Source organism: Coenobita brevimanus, chromosome 53 (genome assembly GCF_032717465.1).
Source record: "Coenobita brevimanus isolate Jiangsu-jjx chromosome 53, ASM3271746v2, whole genome shotgun sequence".
In the NCBI taxonomy this organism is placed as follows: domain Eukaryota; kingdom Metazoa; phylum Arthropoda; class Malacostraca; order Decapoda; family Coenobitidae; genus Coenobita; species Coenobita brevimanus.
The window spans coordinates 4,213,389-4,230,368 of NC_137006.1; the positions used below are offsets into that span (position 1 = coordinate 4,213,389).

The 16,980-nt window shown below is 41.7% G+C and overlaps 1 protein-coding gene across 1 annotated transcript in view; it reads left to right on the top strand.

Annotated features, from left to right (window-relative positions):
• Positions 1-993, top strand: part of LOC145400727 (uncharacterized) — a 38,886-nt gene extending 37,893 nt beyond the window's left edge. Inside the window, exons 14-15 of the mRNA XM_080273162.1 lie at positions 55-112; positions 200-993. Of these exons, the coding sequence (XP_080129288.1) occupies positions 55-112; positions 200-993 (852 nt within the window). The remainder of the gene's footprint in view (positions 1-54; positions 113-199) is intronic.
• Positions 994-16,980: the final 15,987 nt, after the last annotated feature.

Here is a 16,980-nt window from a genome sequence, read left to right on the forward strand (position 1 = left end):
AAGGAGGAGGTCAAGGTGAAGGAGGAGGTCAGGGTCAAAGATGAGGCGCCGCAGTCCGTCCTCTCGCCCATCAAGGTAACGCCAGAGACCCCAGAGAAGAAGGAGAAGGAGAAACCAGCACCCCAGACCCCAGCGACGCCCAGTGCCCCTGCGTCCACCACCAATGCCACGACACCCTCCTCCACCAACGCCACGACACCCTCCTCCACCAACGCGGCGACGCCCTCCAAACACCACAAGAGCCACAAACACGAGCGGCGGGAGAAGGAGCGGCACCGACACAAGCACAAAACCAAAGGGCGTGACCGGGAGAAGCACGGAAGCAGCAGTAGCAGCAGCAGCAGCAAGGAACACCACCACCGCAGGAGTAGCAGCGAACACAAGAAGAGGGAGAAGAGGGACAAGGACGACATGGAGAAGAAGGAGAAGGAGGAGGTGGAGAGGAGGGAGAAGGAGGACTCGGAGAGGGTCAAGAAGAGGCTGAGACTCGACTCGAGCTCATCGGCGGAGGACGAGGGTGGCAAGGGCGAGAAGCCCGCTAAAGACGCAACGGTACCTGATGAAATGACCGAACCCGACCCTAAGCGACTCAAGACGGAGGAGTCGGAGGTCAAAGCCCCAAAGGAGGACGTCAAAAGTGAAACGACGGCTGAAACGAAAGCCTCGGCAGAAACCAAACCCTCCGTGGAGAACAACAGCAGCAGCAGCAGCCCTGGGGAGACGCCGGCTGGGGAGGCAGTTGAAGACCGGGTGTCAGATCCCGTATCACCGGACGTGGCTGAGGTCTCTAAAGCCACCCCGGAAACCCCACAACCCAAGAAAGAAAATGGGAACCTAGAGAAGACGAGCAGTACAAGCAAGGTCACGAAGGTTTCCGCGACCCCAAACAGACCAAAGACCCCAAACAAGGCAGGTGGGGGCGGTGAGAAGCCTGCGTGCGATGTGTTAGAGTCTATCATGGCGGGAATGTCACAGACCGGCATGCATAAGTGAACACTGAGGGTGATTTTTGTTTTTTGTCCCAGAACACATCAGTGGTGAGATACTGTGTTTTGCCTGGTGACTGGACGTGGCATTTCGTACATACAAATCACCCCCTTCCCCCCCCCACCCCCACATTGTACCAGTATATGCATTAGACTGTTGTGAACTTTTGCAGATCATGTTTGTTCAATGTTCAAATTAAACTGTGTGTGTGACTGGAGCAGGGAGGAGTTTCCAGTTATGATCTCGTGGAAAAACAGAGAGAGAGACAAACACTGTGACTCTCCCTGCGTTTGCCGGGCTGAAAAACGGCTCCCAAAACAGAAAAACTTGACAAACAGCTGCCCCGAACTACAGTGTTTAGCGAGAGTGCAGTGTGGCGTGGCGGGAGTGAGATAGGTGAGATCGTGACCGAGGGCCGTTATCTCGTCTGTTTGGGGACCTGTACTCCGAGTGGCCCTGGGGTTTCCCTAACACCTCTCCCTTAGTGATTTATTCCCCTTTACACCCCAGTACCCTTGTATGTTAAGGCAAAGTATGGAAATTAAAATAAGTAGCGTACAAGAAGGCGTTAAGGTGTAAAAAGGAAAAACATAATCAAGGAAGAGGTGCATTGAAGCCTCCTGTGCAGACTATAGTACAGCATAAGGATTTCTGACATGTCTCCCTTAGCAGTTTATTTAGGCAATTTATTTTAGCAATCTACATACTATTCCCCTTTGTCTTCCTTAAATCCTGTGGTCTGTGCTAAAAATTCACATCTTAAATTGGAATGCAGCTCCCTAATTATTAATGATAATTGGGAGGGGGAGGCCAAGGATGAGATGGAGGGATGGAGAGGAGAGGTATATGAGAGAGGGGGGTGTGAGCTGGGAGCAGGGCAGTGAAGTGGCGGGGAACTGGGCGACATGGAGGCGATTTGTTTGTGGCCACCCCTTATGGGATTAAGGTGTCTGGCAATAGATAGATAGATTTATGGACGGAGGGTAGTCAAATGGTGGGTGACAGCGACTTGGAGGCGTTTTGTCTGTGGCCCCCCTTTGCTGGATTAGGGCGTCGGGCTATAGATAGATAGATACTGTAGATAGATAGAATTTATGGACTCTCTATGGATAGTCTATTAATTCTAGTTAGCCTGCATCCCGTAGCACAGGCATCAGCAAGCATGTAGAAAGTCCAGATACGTTCCATCATCATTATTATTATAATTATTATTATTTTTATTTTTATTTTTTTTTTTCATAGAACAGAGGAAAGAAAAATAAATGAATAAAAGAAAAAAAATAATAATAATATGCCAAAATTCATCAAAATTTTGAGTCTGCATCGCGTTTTTTGAATTCAACTGAGCATATTGACTTTTAAAATCCAGTTGGCATCCTTCCTCGTGTATCCATCCTCTCATTGGTTGAAGTTTAGTTTAGGAGGGGCTGAATGGACTGGGGGAGATAGATAGAGGCTGGACTGGGAGATAGATAGAGGCTGGACTGGGAGATAGATAGAGGCTGGACTGGGAGGTAGATAGAGGCTGGACTGGGAGATAGATAGAGGCTGGACTGGGGGATAGATAGAGGCTGGACTGGGGGATAGATAGAGGCTGGACTGGGAGATAGATAGAGGCTGGACTGGGAGATAGATAGAGGCTGGACTGGGAGGTAGATAGAGGCTGGACTGGGAGATAGATAGAGGCTGGACTGGGAGATAGATAGAGGCTGGACTGGGGGATAGATAGAGGCTGGACTGGGAGACAGATAGAGGCTGGACTGGGAGACAGATAGAGGCTGGACTGGGAGACAGATAGAGGCTGGACTGGGGGATAGATAGAGGCTGGACTGGGAGACAGGTAGAGGCAGGGGAGATAAGAGGAAGAGATGCAGTGGTAAAGAAAGTGCCTATGTCCAGTGAATGAACATTGATGGATGGAAGAAATACCAGGCAGGGTGGTATTAACGTGGCTTATCTGGACATAAACATGGTGAGGTGGAGTAGGCACAATCCTATGAAGGGTGGCCACAAACAAATCACCTTGTCGCCCTGTCCCCTGCCATTTCGCTGCCCTCCCCCCAGCTCACACACCCCTCTTGGGACACCCTGTATATAAAGACAGTATGATAATTTAAAAAAGCTGTAATTGACAAAGGAAATGGGTATATATAAAAGGGAAATAAATCAGTAAGGGAGAAGTGTTAGGAGTCCTTGTGGTCGCCCCCCCCACCATGCGCCCCTGAGTGTGTTTTGCCAATAAATGATATGCATGTACTGCCTTAGACACAAAACCACTGCTTTCTCCTGTGGCACACCGGAGCTGAAACACCTCACAGACTGTCACCGCTTTGACTGCCTTCAATCCAAATGCAAAGGCTTCGGCGTATTTGTCCTGCCTCCACCTGATTTTATTATTATTATTATTATTATTGTTGTTGTTGTTATTATTATTGAACTTAGGGAGAAAATAGTAATTCAGTAACAAGGGTTTTTACTGTGTTTTTACTGCCTCCTCATTATTATTATTATTGTTATTATTATTATTGTTATTATTATTATTATTATTATTAATTATTATTGAACTGAGAGAGAAAATAGTAAATCAGTGACAAGGGTTTTTATCATATATTTGCTGCCTCACTATTATTATTATTATTATTGTTGTTGTTGTTATTATTATTATTATTATTGAACTAGAGGGAACAGGCCTGGATAATTGGGACTGTAATATCATCACTACAAATTATTTCTTGCAGTGTTAAGGAAATCATTTAGAATTTGTAGGTCGTTGGAGGTTACAGAACACCATTTTTAACCTTATACTGGGAGGAACGCGTCTTTTGGTATGAATATGGCTGGATGGCAAATCTGTGTGCGTATACGAATATCCCTTGGTTGCGTATGAAAGGGTGTTTGGTATAATACGCAAAATAAATCACTTACGAAAAGGTGTTAGGTATAAGAAGCAAAATAAATCAGTTTGAAAAAGATGTTAGGTATAATAAAGAAAATACATTGCTTACGAAAAGGTGTTAGGTGTAATAAACAAAATAAATCAGTTTGGAAAAGGTGTTAGGTATAATACGCAAAATAAATCACTTATGAAAAGGTGTTACGGCCCAAGTGTTGTGTAAATCAGGTGGAGGTGTAATAAGCAAAATAAATTGCGTATGAAAAGGTGTTTGGTATAATAAAAAAGGTAAGTCAGTTTGGAAAAGGTCTTAGGTATAATATGCAAAATAAATCACTTATGAAAAGGTGTTAGGGCGCAAGTGTTGTGTGAATCCGGTGGAGGCAGGATGAGCCAAGGCCGCGGGTGTGGATTGAAGGACCTGATCTGATCCGTCAGGGGCTGCGGCTCCCGTCTCTCCACCCTAGATGACCCACCCTGTACATTGTGCTGTAGATATGCCAACGACTTATTTATTCATAGATTTTAATAATATAACCGTAGTGGACACTCTCTGGTAACTGTGTGCCGTGTTGCCAGCGGCAGGGCAGACTCCTAAACGCCTCTTCTTTAGTGATTCGTTCTGGCTGGTACACATCCATATAGTGACTGGTTTTTGTGCTGGAGAGGGGAGCCTTCATGTGGTGGCACTGATATAACTAACCCTCTTCGCAAGCACCTTTTCTTTAGTGATTCATTCTGACTGGTATGCATCCATATAGTGACTGGTTTTTGTGCAGGAGAGGGGTGCCTTTGTGTGGTGGCACTGATATAACCCAGTAGATACACTGCCCGGTTATACAGACATCTCTTTTCCCAAGCACCTTTTCTTTAGTGATTCATTCTGACTAGTACGCATCCAAATAGTGACTGGTTTTGGTACAGGAGAGGGGTGCCTTCGTGTGGTGGCACTGATATAACCGAGTACCCACACTGCCTGGTTGTACGAACACCCCGCGTCTCCTTGTCTTACCCCCGTAAGTTCACTAGGTTCATGTTTTGTTGAGTCTGGGTTTGCAGTTACTACTACTACAACTACTACTGCTGTGGCTACAACTACTACTTCTTTGACCACCACCACCACCATTGTTACTACTACTACTACTACTTCTGCTATGACTACTACTACTACCACTACTACTGCTACTACTATGATTATACTACTGCTTTGACTACTACGACTAGTATTACTGCTACTACTACTACTACTACTACTACTACTACTACTACTGCTGCTACTACTACTACTACTACTACTACTACTACTACTACTACTACTACTACTACACCTCAGCATTGTCTTGAATACAACTGATATAAATTATGCAGATGTTATAATCATATATAAAACATAAAAGAAAGTATTTTGGCATAACCAGGAGAATAAGTTGCCAAGGAAGAGGCGCTAGGGAGGCCCCCATGCCGCTCACAATACGACCCTTTCCTTAGACACCAGACGGCCTTGTGAATGCTCTCATCTCTGGACTGTAGTGACCATTTTCATCAACGTTTGAAAGTGACTGTGTGTGTGTGAGAGGGACAGGCTTGGGAAATAGAAAAAGCATCACTGGAACTTTGAAATGTCAGTAGGAAGCAGAGATTGGGCGGTTTCAGATAATGTAGTGCATTTTGTCACCAGTAGATTCCTTGTATTGCAGATCTGTTGCATCTCTGGGCAGGATTGACTGTGTGTGAGAGAGGCTGGTATGGAAAGCAGAAAAAGCATCACTGGAACTTTGAAATGTTTATAGGAAGCAGAGATTGGACAGTTTCAGTTAATATAATCCTTGTATTGCTGTATTCTTTGCATCTCTGGGCAGGAGTGACTGTGTGTGTGGGAGGGAAAGGCTTGGGAAATGGAAAAAGGGCACTGAAAATTTGAAATGTTGGTAGGAAGCAGACATTGGACAGTTTCAGTTAATATTGTCCTTGTATTGCTGATCTTTTGCAATTCTGGACAGGATTGACTGTGTGTGTGTGTGTGTGTGTGTGTGTGTGAGAAACTGGTATGGGGAGCAGAAAAAGCATCACTGGAAATTTGAAATGTTAATAGGAAGCAGAGGTTGGACAGTTTCAGATAATGTAGTCTTTTTTGTCACCAGTAGAACCCTTGTATTGCTGATCTGTTTTTATCTGGGCAGGATTGACTGTGTGTGAGAGAGGCTGGTATGGAAAGCAGAAAAAGCATCACTGGAACCTTGAAATGTTTATGGGAAGCAGAGATTGGATAGTTTCAGTTAATATAATCCTTGTATTGCTGTATTCTTTGCATCTCTGGGCAGGGTTGACTGTGTGTGTGTGTGTGAGAGGGACTGGCCTGGGAAATGGAAAATGCACCACTGGAACTTCAAAATGTTAATAATAATAAGAGATTGGACAGTTTCAGATAATGTAGTGCATTTTGTCACCAGTAAAATCCTTGTATTGCTGTTCTGTTGCATCTCTGGGTTGGATTGACTATGTGTGTGGGAGGGAAAAGATTGGGAAATGGAAAATGCACCACTGAAACTTTGAAATGTTAACAATAAGAAGATATACAACACTTTCAGATAATATAGTGCATTTTGTCACCAGTAGATTCCTTGTATTGCTGTTCTTTTGCATCTCTGGGCAGGAGTGACTGTGAGTGTGTGAGAGACTAGTATGGGAAACAGAAAAAGCATTGCTGGAAATTTGAAATGTAAATAGGAAGCAGAGTTTGGACAGTTTCATTGTTACAGTACCTTTTTGTGTTTGTAATGCTGTGCTGTTTGCATCTCTGGGGTGAAGGGACTGTGTGTGTGGAAGGGAAAGGCTTGGGAAACAGAAAAGGCATCACTGGAACTTTGAAATGTTAGTAGAAAGCAGAGTTTGGAGAGTTTCATTGTTACAATACTTTTTAAAATTTGTAATGCTGTACTCTTTGCATCTGTGGGCCAAAGGAACTGTGTGTGTGGAAGGGAAGGGCTTGGAAAACAGAAAAAGCATCACTGGAATTTTGAAATGTTAATAGGAAGCAGAGATTAGACAGTTTCATTGTTACAGTACGTTTTTGTGTTTGTAATCTGTACTGTTTGCATCTCCGGGCAGAAGGGACTGTGTGTGTGGGAGGGAATGGCTTGGGACACTGAGATAAACCACCTCCACTGGGAAATGAAGGATTATTAGTTACAGAATTGTTAGTAAAGAGAGATGGGATGATTTTTGTTGCTGTAATGCTTGTGTCTCCCATTGAATTTTAATACTGTACTCTTCTCCTCTTTGGACTGTGTGTGTGTGTGTGTGTGTGTGTGAGTGAAAAAGGTAGGATGATTTTAGTTACTGTAATGCTTGTGTCTCCCATTGAATTTTAATACTGTACTCTTCTCCTCTCTGGACTGTAGTGTGTGTGTGTGTGTGTGTGTGAGAGAGAGAGAGAGAAAGCGCGCCTGGGAAACTGAAAGAATAATCACCACTGGATTTTATAATGTAGGAACATAGGAAATTGTTGTCTGTCACTAATTTACCCTTTTTATTATTATTATTATTATTATTATTATTATTTGTTTTCATGTCTATGGTCTTTTTAAATCGTTGTTTGTCATCATATATACAAATTAATCATCATTTTATCACCATTTCTATCCCCCCCCATCCCCTCTCTCCATTAAATCTGTCTTAAATTCATAAAAAGTGCCAACCAAACATCCATTGCTGCCGATAAAACTGATTTTCCGTTTTCCCCAAGTTTACAGTGCCGTTTGTATTAAAAATTTTGGCAAGGTTTTCAAACACATCACCAAGGACGTGTGTGTGTGTGTGTGTGTGTGTGTTTCAGTCTTGAGTCTAACTTGTAGCATGTGTATGTGTCTGTGTGCAGTCATGAGTTCAGCTGTGTGTGTGTGTGTGTGTGTGTGTGTGTGTGTGTTTCAGTTATGAGTCCAACATGCAGCTTGTGTCTGTGTCTGTTTGCAGTCATGAGTTCAGCTGTGTGTGTGTGTGTGTGTGTGTGTGTCAGGATATTAACAATGAGTTCTCAAAAGCTGTTGTTTTTTAAGTATTGCGCCGATACACCCAGGGGTTATCAAAATGTGTTCTAGGGGGTATCCATGAAGCCATCATGAAAAAAAAAGGTCTTTTGTGGTAAGACATTCATACACAGGTAATTATTTGTGTGAATGAGAAGCCTGAACCATTTACAGTGGTGGGTGGTAACCATGTAACTAACCTATACATGTTCCCTATGTGTCAGCAAGTGGTTGACAAAGGGTTAGTGTCCCTCCCCATAAAACAGATACCAGTAACTTAAAGACAAATGGCCACCCCTGACAGGATTATGGCATCTGGAAATAGGTAGGTGGCCTAGATAGATAGATTGATAGTTTGAGTTATTGAAAAAAAAGCGTTAATGGAATTCAATTGTATCAGGCTGACCTGGGTGGATCGGGGCTGAAAAAGTGTAAGAATCACTGCTTTGTTTTGAGGCTGTGTAGCATTTTCTCCTCAGCAGTGTATTTTTCCGTGTGGGAGGTTGGTTCTAGCTTCTGTGTTAGTGTTTCTATTAATTTACAGTATATACATACAGTACATCCCCCTAGTATGTGCCTATATGGGTGGCAGAGGACGTCACGTACTAGGAATTCACGTACTGTGAATACATTAACTTATGGGAAAAATTACACATGGGCGGCACCCCCCTTCATGGACAACCCTTGAGACGCCTGTCAGACCTAAGTAGTGTACTATACAGGGAAACTGTTTAAGACATATTACCTAAGATAAAGTAAACCAACAAGATTATGGCTTTACTAGGTAAATCTACAAGGATATGGCTTAACTAAACCAACAAGAATATGGCTGCTCACTTTTACCCGACATCGCTTCTTGTGGGGGCAATGTTGCGTACTTGGGGTAATCCCCGGATTTGGGCCACTCTTCGCTGCCCGTCTCGCTTACAAGGGACTCAATTCACGTACTAATTTAAAAAAAAAAAAGGTCCGCGTACAAGGGGGATCACGTACTCGGAACTCGCGTACTGTGGGGATGTACTGTATATATATATATTGGGGGGGTTCAGTAAAAATATGTACAGAATATATAGCGAGGCTGTCTATCATCTTTTCTTCAGCAGTTTATTTTACAGAGAGGAGGTTGGTACTAGCTTCTATGTTGTTGTTGTTATTATTTATTTATTTTATTTTTTTTTTATACAGGGGTTTATTGAAAATACTGTATATATTTAGCAAGACTGTGTAGCACCTTTTCGGCAGTTTATTTTGCCGAGTGGAGGTTGGCCATGGCTTCCATGTTACATTTTCTTTTCTTTTTCTATTTACTTGGCTTCAGTAATAATGTTTGTATATATATATATATATATATGAATGGAAGAGGAGCTTGGTACTTGTGTGTGTGTATGTTTTTTTTTTTTTCTGATAACCCATTTTGTGTGGTCCTCACTCACATACACTCTCCTCATTAGTCTCACTCTCTGTCCTCTCTACTCCATCCCTCTATCTCCCCCTTCCACCTCACTCATGTACACTCTCCACGTTAGTCTCTCACTATTATCCATCACTCCTTATATAATAATGGTAGTTTGGTATTCGTAATGGGTCTTTAGGTGACGGTTGCAGTACAGAGTCAAAAGTTGTCCCTTTTCTGTTTACTATGGGGTGGCCTCGTCCCATCCCATCCCACACTGTATGGTCGTTCAGCGTGTAGTCGTAGGGTTGTCACGTGTGTGTTTACAAACATAGTTGGGTGTGGTGGATCTCCGGTAGTTTGTAAGGTCAAGGGGACACTTTTGTGAACATTACGGCAGCCCACACCAACCCAAAAGTCAGTCTGTAAATCCTGTATGTGTCTGTACAGCGGACATAATATTAGGAACGCGCACGTAAACATTAGGACACCCCAGATCATCCCCAAAGCCAGTCTGTAAATCATGTATTGTAAACATTAGGACAGCCCTCGCCACGCCAACTCAAAAGCCAGCCTGTAAATCCTGTAAATATCTGGACAGTGCACGTAAACAATATTATGACAGGGCACGTAAACTTTAGGACACACCAGATCACCCCCCAAAGCCAGCCTATAAATCCTGTATATATTAGGACTCTGGACATAAATTTAGGACACCCCACATACCCCCAAAGCCAGTCTGGTGGTTAACCCCCAAAGCCAGTCTGGTGGTTAACCCCCAAAGCCAGTCTGGTGGTTAATTTGTAAACATTAGGACAGCTGAGATCAACCGAAAACCATTCGCTCACTTTCCCCTCCCAATTTCTCCCCTCCTTTGGTTTTGCTCTTCTCGCCGAGGCTTTAAAATGGCTCAAGTAGAGGACAGACTCTCAAATCCAGGATGCCTGGGTCCAAAGGCTCTGTGGAAAGTTGGAATATTTTGAAAAGTAAGATAATAACGAAAGAAAATCATGTTTTACGAAATAGCCTACAGTGCCATGAACAGTAAATGCAGTGAGGTACCTTGTAGCAGTATCATCTGTTGTTGTACTTGTCCAGAAATAAACTCTTATCTGTCTATCTATCTATCTATCTATCTACAGCCAGATGCCATAATCCTGTAAGGAGTGGCTGTTTGAATTCGTTGTTTTACGGGGAGGGGCACTAACCCTCCACCAACCCACTTGACACATAGGGAACACATATGGGTTGATTATACGGTTACCACCCAGCGTTGTAAGTGGTTTCCTGGCTTACAGGAAACCATTAGACTTTTCACTCAGTGTAAAGCCACCTGAAAAGGAAAGAAGAGTAATAAAAAGTGACAGGAAAGATGAGAGAAACAGGATGAGAGGAGGGCAGACATGCAAAAAGAATGATAAAAGTGAAAGAAGTAGGCAGCACAACTTCAAGTGAAGTGGATGATGGTGAGAAATGGGAAGAGAGGAGGGCAGGTACAGGAAAAGAATAATAAGGATGAAGGAAGTAGGCAGCACTACGCCAAATGAGTGGATGGTGGTCACCACCCCGTACCAATTAAAAATAACCTCAAATATGTGTTGTGTAAGGCTGAGATATGAACACCCCTCTGAGCAAAGAAATATTTGGAAATCACATGTTTGGATTTGGGAGAGTGTAGTGTATGGTGTTTTACTGTGTTTTAAAAGAGAATGAGAGACTGACTAGAAGAGGAGAAGGGGAAGACCAAGGATGAGATGGAGGGATGGAGAGAGAGAGATGATAAGGGATGTGAGTTGGAGAATGGGCAGCCAAATAAGTACCGAGCAGTGTGGAGATTATTTGTTTGTGGCCACCCCTTATAGGATTCAAGCATCAGGCAATAGGTAGATAATGAGGAGTATGGTGGAGACTCCCCCCCACCCCTTTATTTTAATGGGGCTGTGGCTGTCTGGTGTTTTTCCAAAATTGTCCCCCCCCCCAAATAATAATAATAATGATAATAATAAATGAATAATAATAATAATAATTGTTCCCCTGAGAGTACAAATATGATGATGTTATTCCATCCGGGCCACTGGTTTGTTGACGAGGTTCGGATGTTGTGGTCCTTCATCGTGGATTAGATTAGGCTCGGCTTTTCATGACTGCGGTGTTTTTGTAATGATTATTGTGTACATAGGTAATACTTGAGGCTTTGTAGTATGTATATTTCTCTCTCTCTCTCTCAGGCTCGGCTTTTTCACGATTGCGGTATTTTTGTAATGATTGTTGTGTACATAGGTAATACTTGAGGCTTTGTTTCTCTCTCTCTCTCTCTCTCTCTCTCTCTCTCTCTTTTGCCAGACACTTTAATCCTGTAAGGGGTGGTCACAAACAGATCACCTCCACGTCACCCTGTCTTCTACCATTTGGCTGCCCTCCCTCCAGCACACACCCTCCTCTTTCATCTCTCCACTCCATCCTTCCATCTTATCCTTGGCCTCTCTCCTCTCCCCCTCCATCTCACCCACACACACTCTTCTAGTCAGTCTCTCATTCTCCATCCTCCCCACATAGCATTTTAAAATCAGAAAAACTCCCTTCAGTTTCTCAAAATTCTCGTTCGACATCCAGGATAAGTTGCCTACAAGAGGGCGTTAAGGTGCAGTGTTGAAAATAATTTAGGAAAGGGTGCTCCTGGCCTTTGGTTCCTTCTTTCTTTCATTAAAAAAATGGGGGGGGGCTTCAATTTTACATATGGTTCTCTTGATCTCACCTCATCCTTTTTTTTTTTTTATTATTATTATTATCTTTTATTTAGGTTGTGTAGGGTGTAGCTATGTGTAGGGTGCTAGTGTTTTTTTTTTTTTTCTTTTTTCAATAATAATAATTTGTATATATATTGACTATCAAAGTTCAAGAAAGATTGTATATATATTTAGCAAAATGTTATTCAGATGTTGTGCCGAGAATTACTTTGATTTCTTTGATGTGTTTTGTGGGATAGAGAGGGTTCCCGCACCTCCTCCTGGCCAGTTAGAAAGAGAGAGAGAGAGGGAGGGAGGGAGACAGACAGACAAATAAACAGACAGATTGATGGACAGAGAGAGAGAGAGAGAGAGAAAGAGAGTTGAAATTAGTCAGGAGTTATCAGAAAAAAAAAGAAAAGAAAAAGAAAACAAGGCTGAATACAAGGAAATATTTAGGTGTGATATCCAGAATAAATCAGTGAGGCAGAGATGCTAAGGAGAGCGAGAGGGAGAGAGAGAGTTGAAGAAATTAGGAGTTATCAGAAAAAAAAAAAAAAGAAAACAAGGCTGAATACAAGGAAATATAGAGGTGTGATATCCAGAATAAATCAGTGAGGCAGAGGTGCTAAGGTGAGAGAGAGAGATAGAGAGTTGAAGAAATTAGTCGAGTTATCAGAGAAAAAAAAAAAAAAAAGGCTGAATACAAGGAAATATTAAGGTGTGATATACAGAATAAATCAATGAGGCAGAGATGCTAAGGAGAGGGAGAGGGAGAGTTGAAGAAATTAGTCAGGAGTTATCAGAAAAAAAGAAAGAAAGAAAACTAGGCTGATTACAAGAATGGGTTAAGGTGTGATGTACAGAATAAATCAGTGAGGCAGGGGTGCTAGGGAACCCTCGTATCCCAAGAGACAGCGATCTGTTTTTCTTCGCAGTCTGTCGTTTCTCTTTCTCCGAGGGGCGGTTGTTGGTGGAATTATTGTTGCTTGTTAAGTACTGTGAAATTGGACCTGTGTTATGTGTTGTTAAATATTGTCCACTTATTTGGGTAGTTAGTTAGTAGTAGTAGTAATGGTAGGACTGTAGTAGTAATAGTAATAGTAGCAGTAGTAGTAGTAGTAGTAGTGGTGGTAGTAAATTTGGAGGATTCGTGTAGCGTAGAAGGGAAAATATATTCTGCTTTGGGTTCGTGAGGGCTTGGAGTGTGTGTACGTGGGCTGGAGTGTGCAGAACTAGGCAGGAATATGCATACATGGGCCAGAGTATGTGTGTGTGTGTGCTTATGTAGACCAGTGTGTGTATAAGTGGGGTGGCATGTGTGTAAGTGGACTGGAGTATGCATAAGTGGGCTGGAGTGTGCATAATTAGAGTGTAGTGTGCGTAAGTAGAGTGAAGTTTGGGAATATGGGCTGGATTATCTATGAAATGGGTAGAGTTGGTATAAAGGGCCCTGAGTGTGTATAAACTGAGTGGAGTTGGTATAAAGGGTCCTGAGTGTGTATAAACTGAGTGGAGTTGGTATAAAGGGGCCTGAGTGTATATGAACTGAATGGAGTTGGTATAAAGGGGCCTGAGTGTGTATAAACTGAGTAGTGTTGGTATAAAGGGTCTTGAGTGTGTATAAAATGAGTAGTGTTGGTATAAACGGTCCTGAGTGTCTATAAACTGAGTGGAGTTGGTACAAAGGGTCCTGAGTGTGTATAAACTGACGATGCTGTAGATATTTTAACCACTTCACGATTGGATGCAAGTGTACGGCTGTCTGCAAGTAGGGAAAGATGTACAGCAAACTCTCAATTATTCGTTGTGATTCAGCCACGCCCTACGCTGAATAATGTGAAATGTCGGATGTTGCATATCTGGTGCAACGTTTGGCTTTTGATATTGTGATTCTGTCCATCTCGACTCTCTATCCTAATTACTCTACCATGGGTAAAAAATGAAAACTAACCATATAAAAACAATACAGTAATGATGCAGTACAATAATACAGTAATGAACATAGTGCAAAGTAGGAGAAATAGCACTGAGTGTTAGCGCTCACACTCATAATACGGTACACAGAATAATTTTATAATAACAGTAGAGCACTAGGATATATCATTGACAGGCCATTAGCATTGCAATACAATACAGTACATTACATAGTAGCCACAGACTGCATGGTTGGAAGAGCAGAGCGCACAGGTACGTCTTCGCTGGACGACATCTATGGGTGAGAATGAGAGTGCAGAGGTATTTAGTGTGCTGAGTGAGGCCTGTGGTGGATTTTGGTTGGCTGGTGCGTTGCGGGTGTTTTCATTGGCTCCGGAGTTTCAGGATTTCCCCTGGCGCTGGTTGGCTGCTACTTACAAGCCAGTTGGGGTGCGTTAACACCAGATATTGCATTGGACCGCCAGTTATGTCCTGTTTCAGTGTTGGATGTTGCATAATTTAGCTGGATATTGATTTAATAGAGCCAAGACAGCTGCGCCGAATAATGGATTGAGCCGGATATTGTGACAACGAATAATTGAGAGTTTACTATAAAGAGACAAAACTGCTCTATGCCCTGACAAATTGGTTATTCAGATTTTGACATTATAGGTGTTGAGTTTATTTTTCTGACCACACCCAGTTTAATAGGGTCTGGAAGATTCAAGACTGTACCTGTATTTGTATGGTAGGCTCTTGTTGTCTTTCTTCAGCATTATTATTATTATTATTATTATTATTATTTGGTATTGCATTATTTAAAATCTTTATATATGTAGATCCTGACATTGCAGTGATAGAACACCATTATTTTGATTTCGTGTATGTATATAAAAGAAAGACATTCATAGTTGATATAATATGGCTTTGTGTGTGTGTAAGTCCTCAGTAAATTACACAAAAATTGCAACGTGTAAAACTAATATGCCAAAGTTCAGTGTATCAGTCCTGTGGGGAAGAATAATACTGCATTTTTAGGACACAGCCATGACTTACTAGGACTGCATGGTATTTTGATGTATTCTCAGATTATTGGACTCTCCTTACTGTATTTGTCAGAGTAATGATGATGTAGATGATTATAAGAATATGAGGGAGGGGGGAGTGAGTTGGGTGACAGAGCGACTTGGAGGCGTTTTGCGGCCACCCTTTGTGGGATTAGGGCGTCAGGCTATAGATAGATAGCTAGATGATTATGATTATTGGAATGTGCAGAAGTGAGGATCTGTCCCTTCTCCCTTTGGGGCTAAGATACGAATATATGTGTGTGTTTGGGTGAGTAAATTGGGAGTGTGTCGTCCTGTCTTGGCTGCCTCCTTTTCTCTGGGGGAGGCAGCCTGGGTATATACTGTAGTTAGCAAAAGTTCATTGATATTTGAGACTTGAATTCAGAATAGAAGGTTGATTAATATGTTGTGTTTCTTTCAGTTTTCAGAAGTTCATTGATATATTGGTATTTTCATTCTTGTTTTTGTTTTATATCAAGAAAATAGAAAGCCAATTTAAGCCATAGCATAAGTTAAACCAGCATTGTTATGAAGATTGGCCTGTATGTCATTATTATTTATTTATTTATTTATTTATTTTTTTAATATGTGTGAAATGACAGACTGTGAAACTTTACTGTGTGTGTGTGTTCAGATGCTGACGAGGAGCCTTCATGTGGTGGCACTGTCTGGGTGGAGTGAAGCATCTGCAGCATCCACCCAGGAGTCAAATTGCCACATATTTCCCTCTACCTAGCCATGGGGAAGGACCCAGGTTCAATCCTGATGAGGCACTGTCAACTACAACGGGGTGCCGAGGGTGCCAGATCCCTAAACAGTGTGTAGACTATACCATGCCTGTTAGATGGAGGCACCAGAGCAGTTTCTTGCCTGTGGTTGATGGGTCTTATCAGCCACACAGTCTAGGGCCAAGCAACAATAACAACAACCATGTGTGTTCTGAATTCAAAGCACAGATTAATGGTGTACCTGTATTTATGTTTGTATTTTGTTGATTATTTTGTATTCTGTAACTTTTCTTAGCTGTTGGGTTTGTCTCGGTCGAACAGAGTTGCCTGGTGTAGGTGTAGTGACGTATCAAGTGTATCACCATAGCTACAGGAGTGTGTGTTTGGAGAAGCAGGTTAGTGTTATTCAGAGTATGTTAGAGTTCATTTTTTTTAGTATTCAGATGTGTTATTATTAATATTATTATTATTATTATTATTATTATTGTCATTATTATTGTTATTATTGTCATTATTATTATTATTATTATTATTGTCATTATTATTGTTATTATTGTTATTATTGTCATTATTATTATTATTATTATTATTATTATTATTATTATGGCAGTAGTAGTAACCCAGACACAGCCAGTTTTATAATTTTTCATATTTATTTTTATCATTATCATTATTATTATTATTTCTATTATTATTATTCAATTTTATCATTATTCAGATGTATATGAGTATGACATGAGTATGAGAGTGTGTATTATAGTATGAGAGTGTGTATTTGAGTATGAGTGTGTGTATTGTAGTATGAGAGTGTGTATTTGAGTCCGATAGTGTGTATTTGAGTGTGAGAGAGTGTGTATTTGAGTACGAGAGTGTGTATTTGAGTATGAGAGTGTGTATTTGAGTGTGAGAGTGTATTTGAGTGCAAGAGTGTGTATTTGAGTATGAAAGTGGCCAGCTAATCTTCAATACAGTCTACAGGTCCTGAATGGGTGTTGGTGTATTGTGTATTCAAGTATGAGACACGTATGAGACTGGTCCGCTGCTCTGCATGGACCTTTAATGGACCTAGGTATTCAAACACTCTCCGTTAGACCACATTTACGTTTATTTTCTCTGCCCCACGCACTGATTTTTAGACGAACGTGTTGGTTGGTGTCGTGCATGGTTTAGACGATGAAAGAGTGAATTTATTTTGAAGGAGTGAAGCGTGGGTGAATTTTGGATGCATGGAAAGGAAAAAAAAT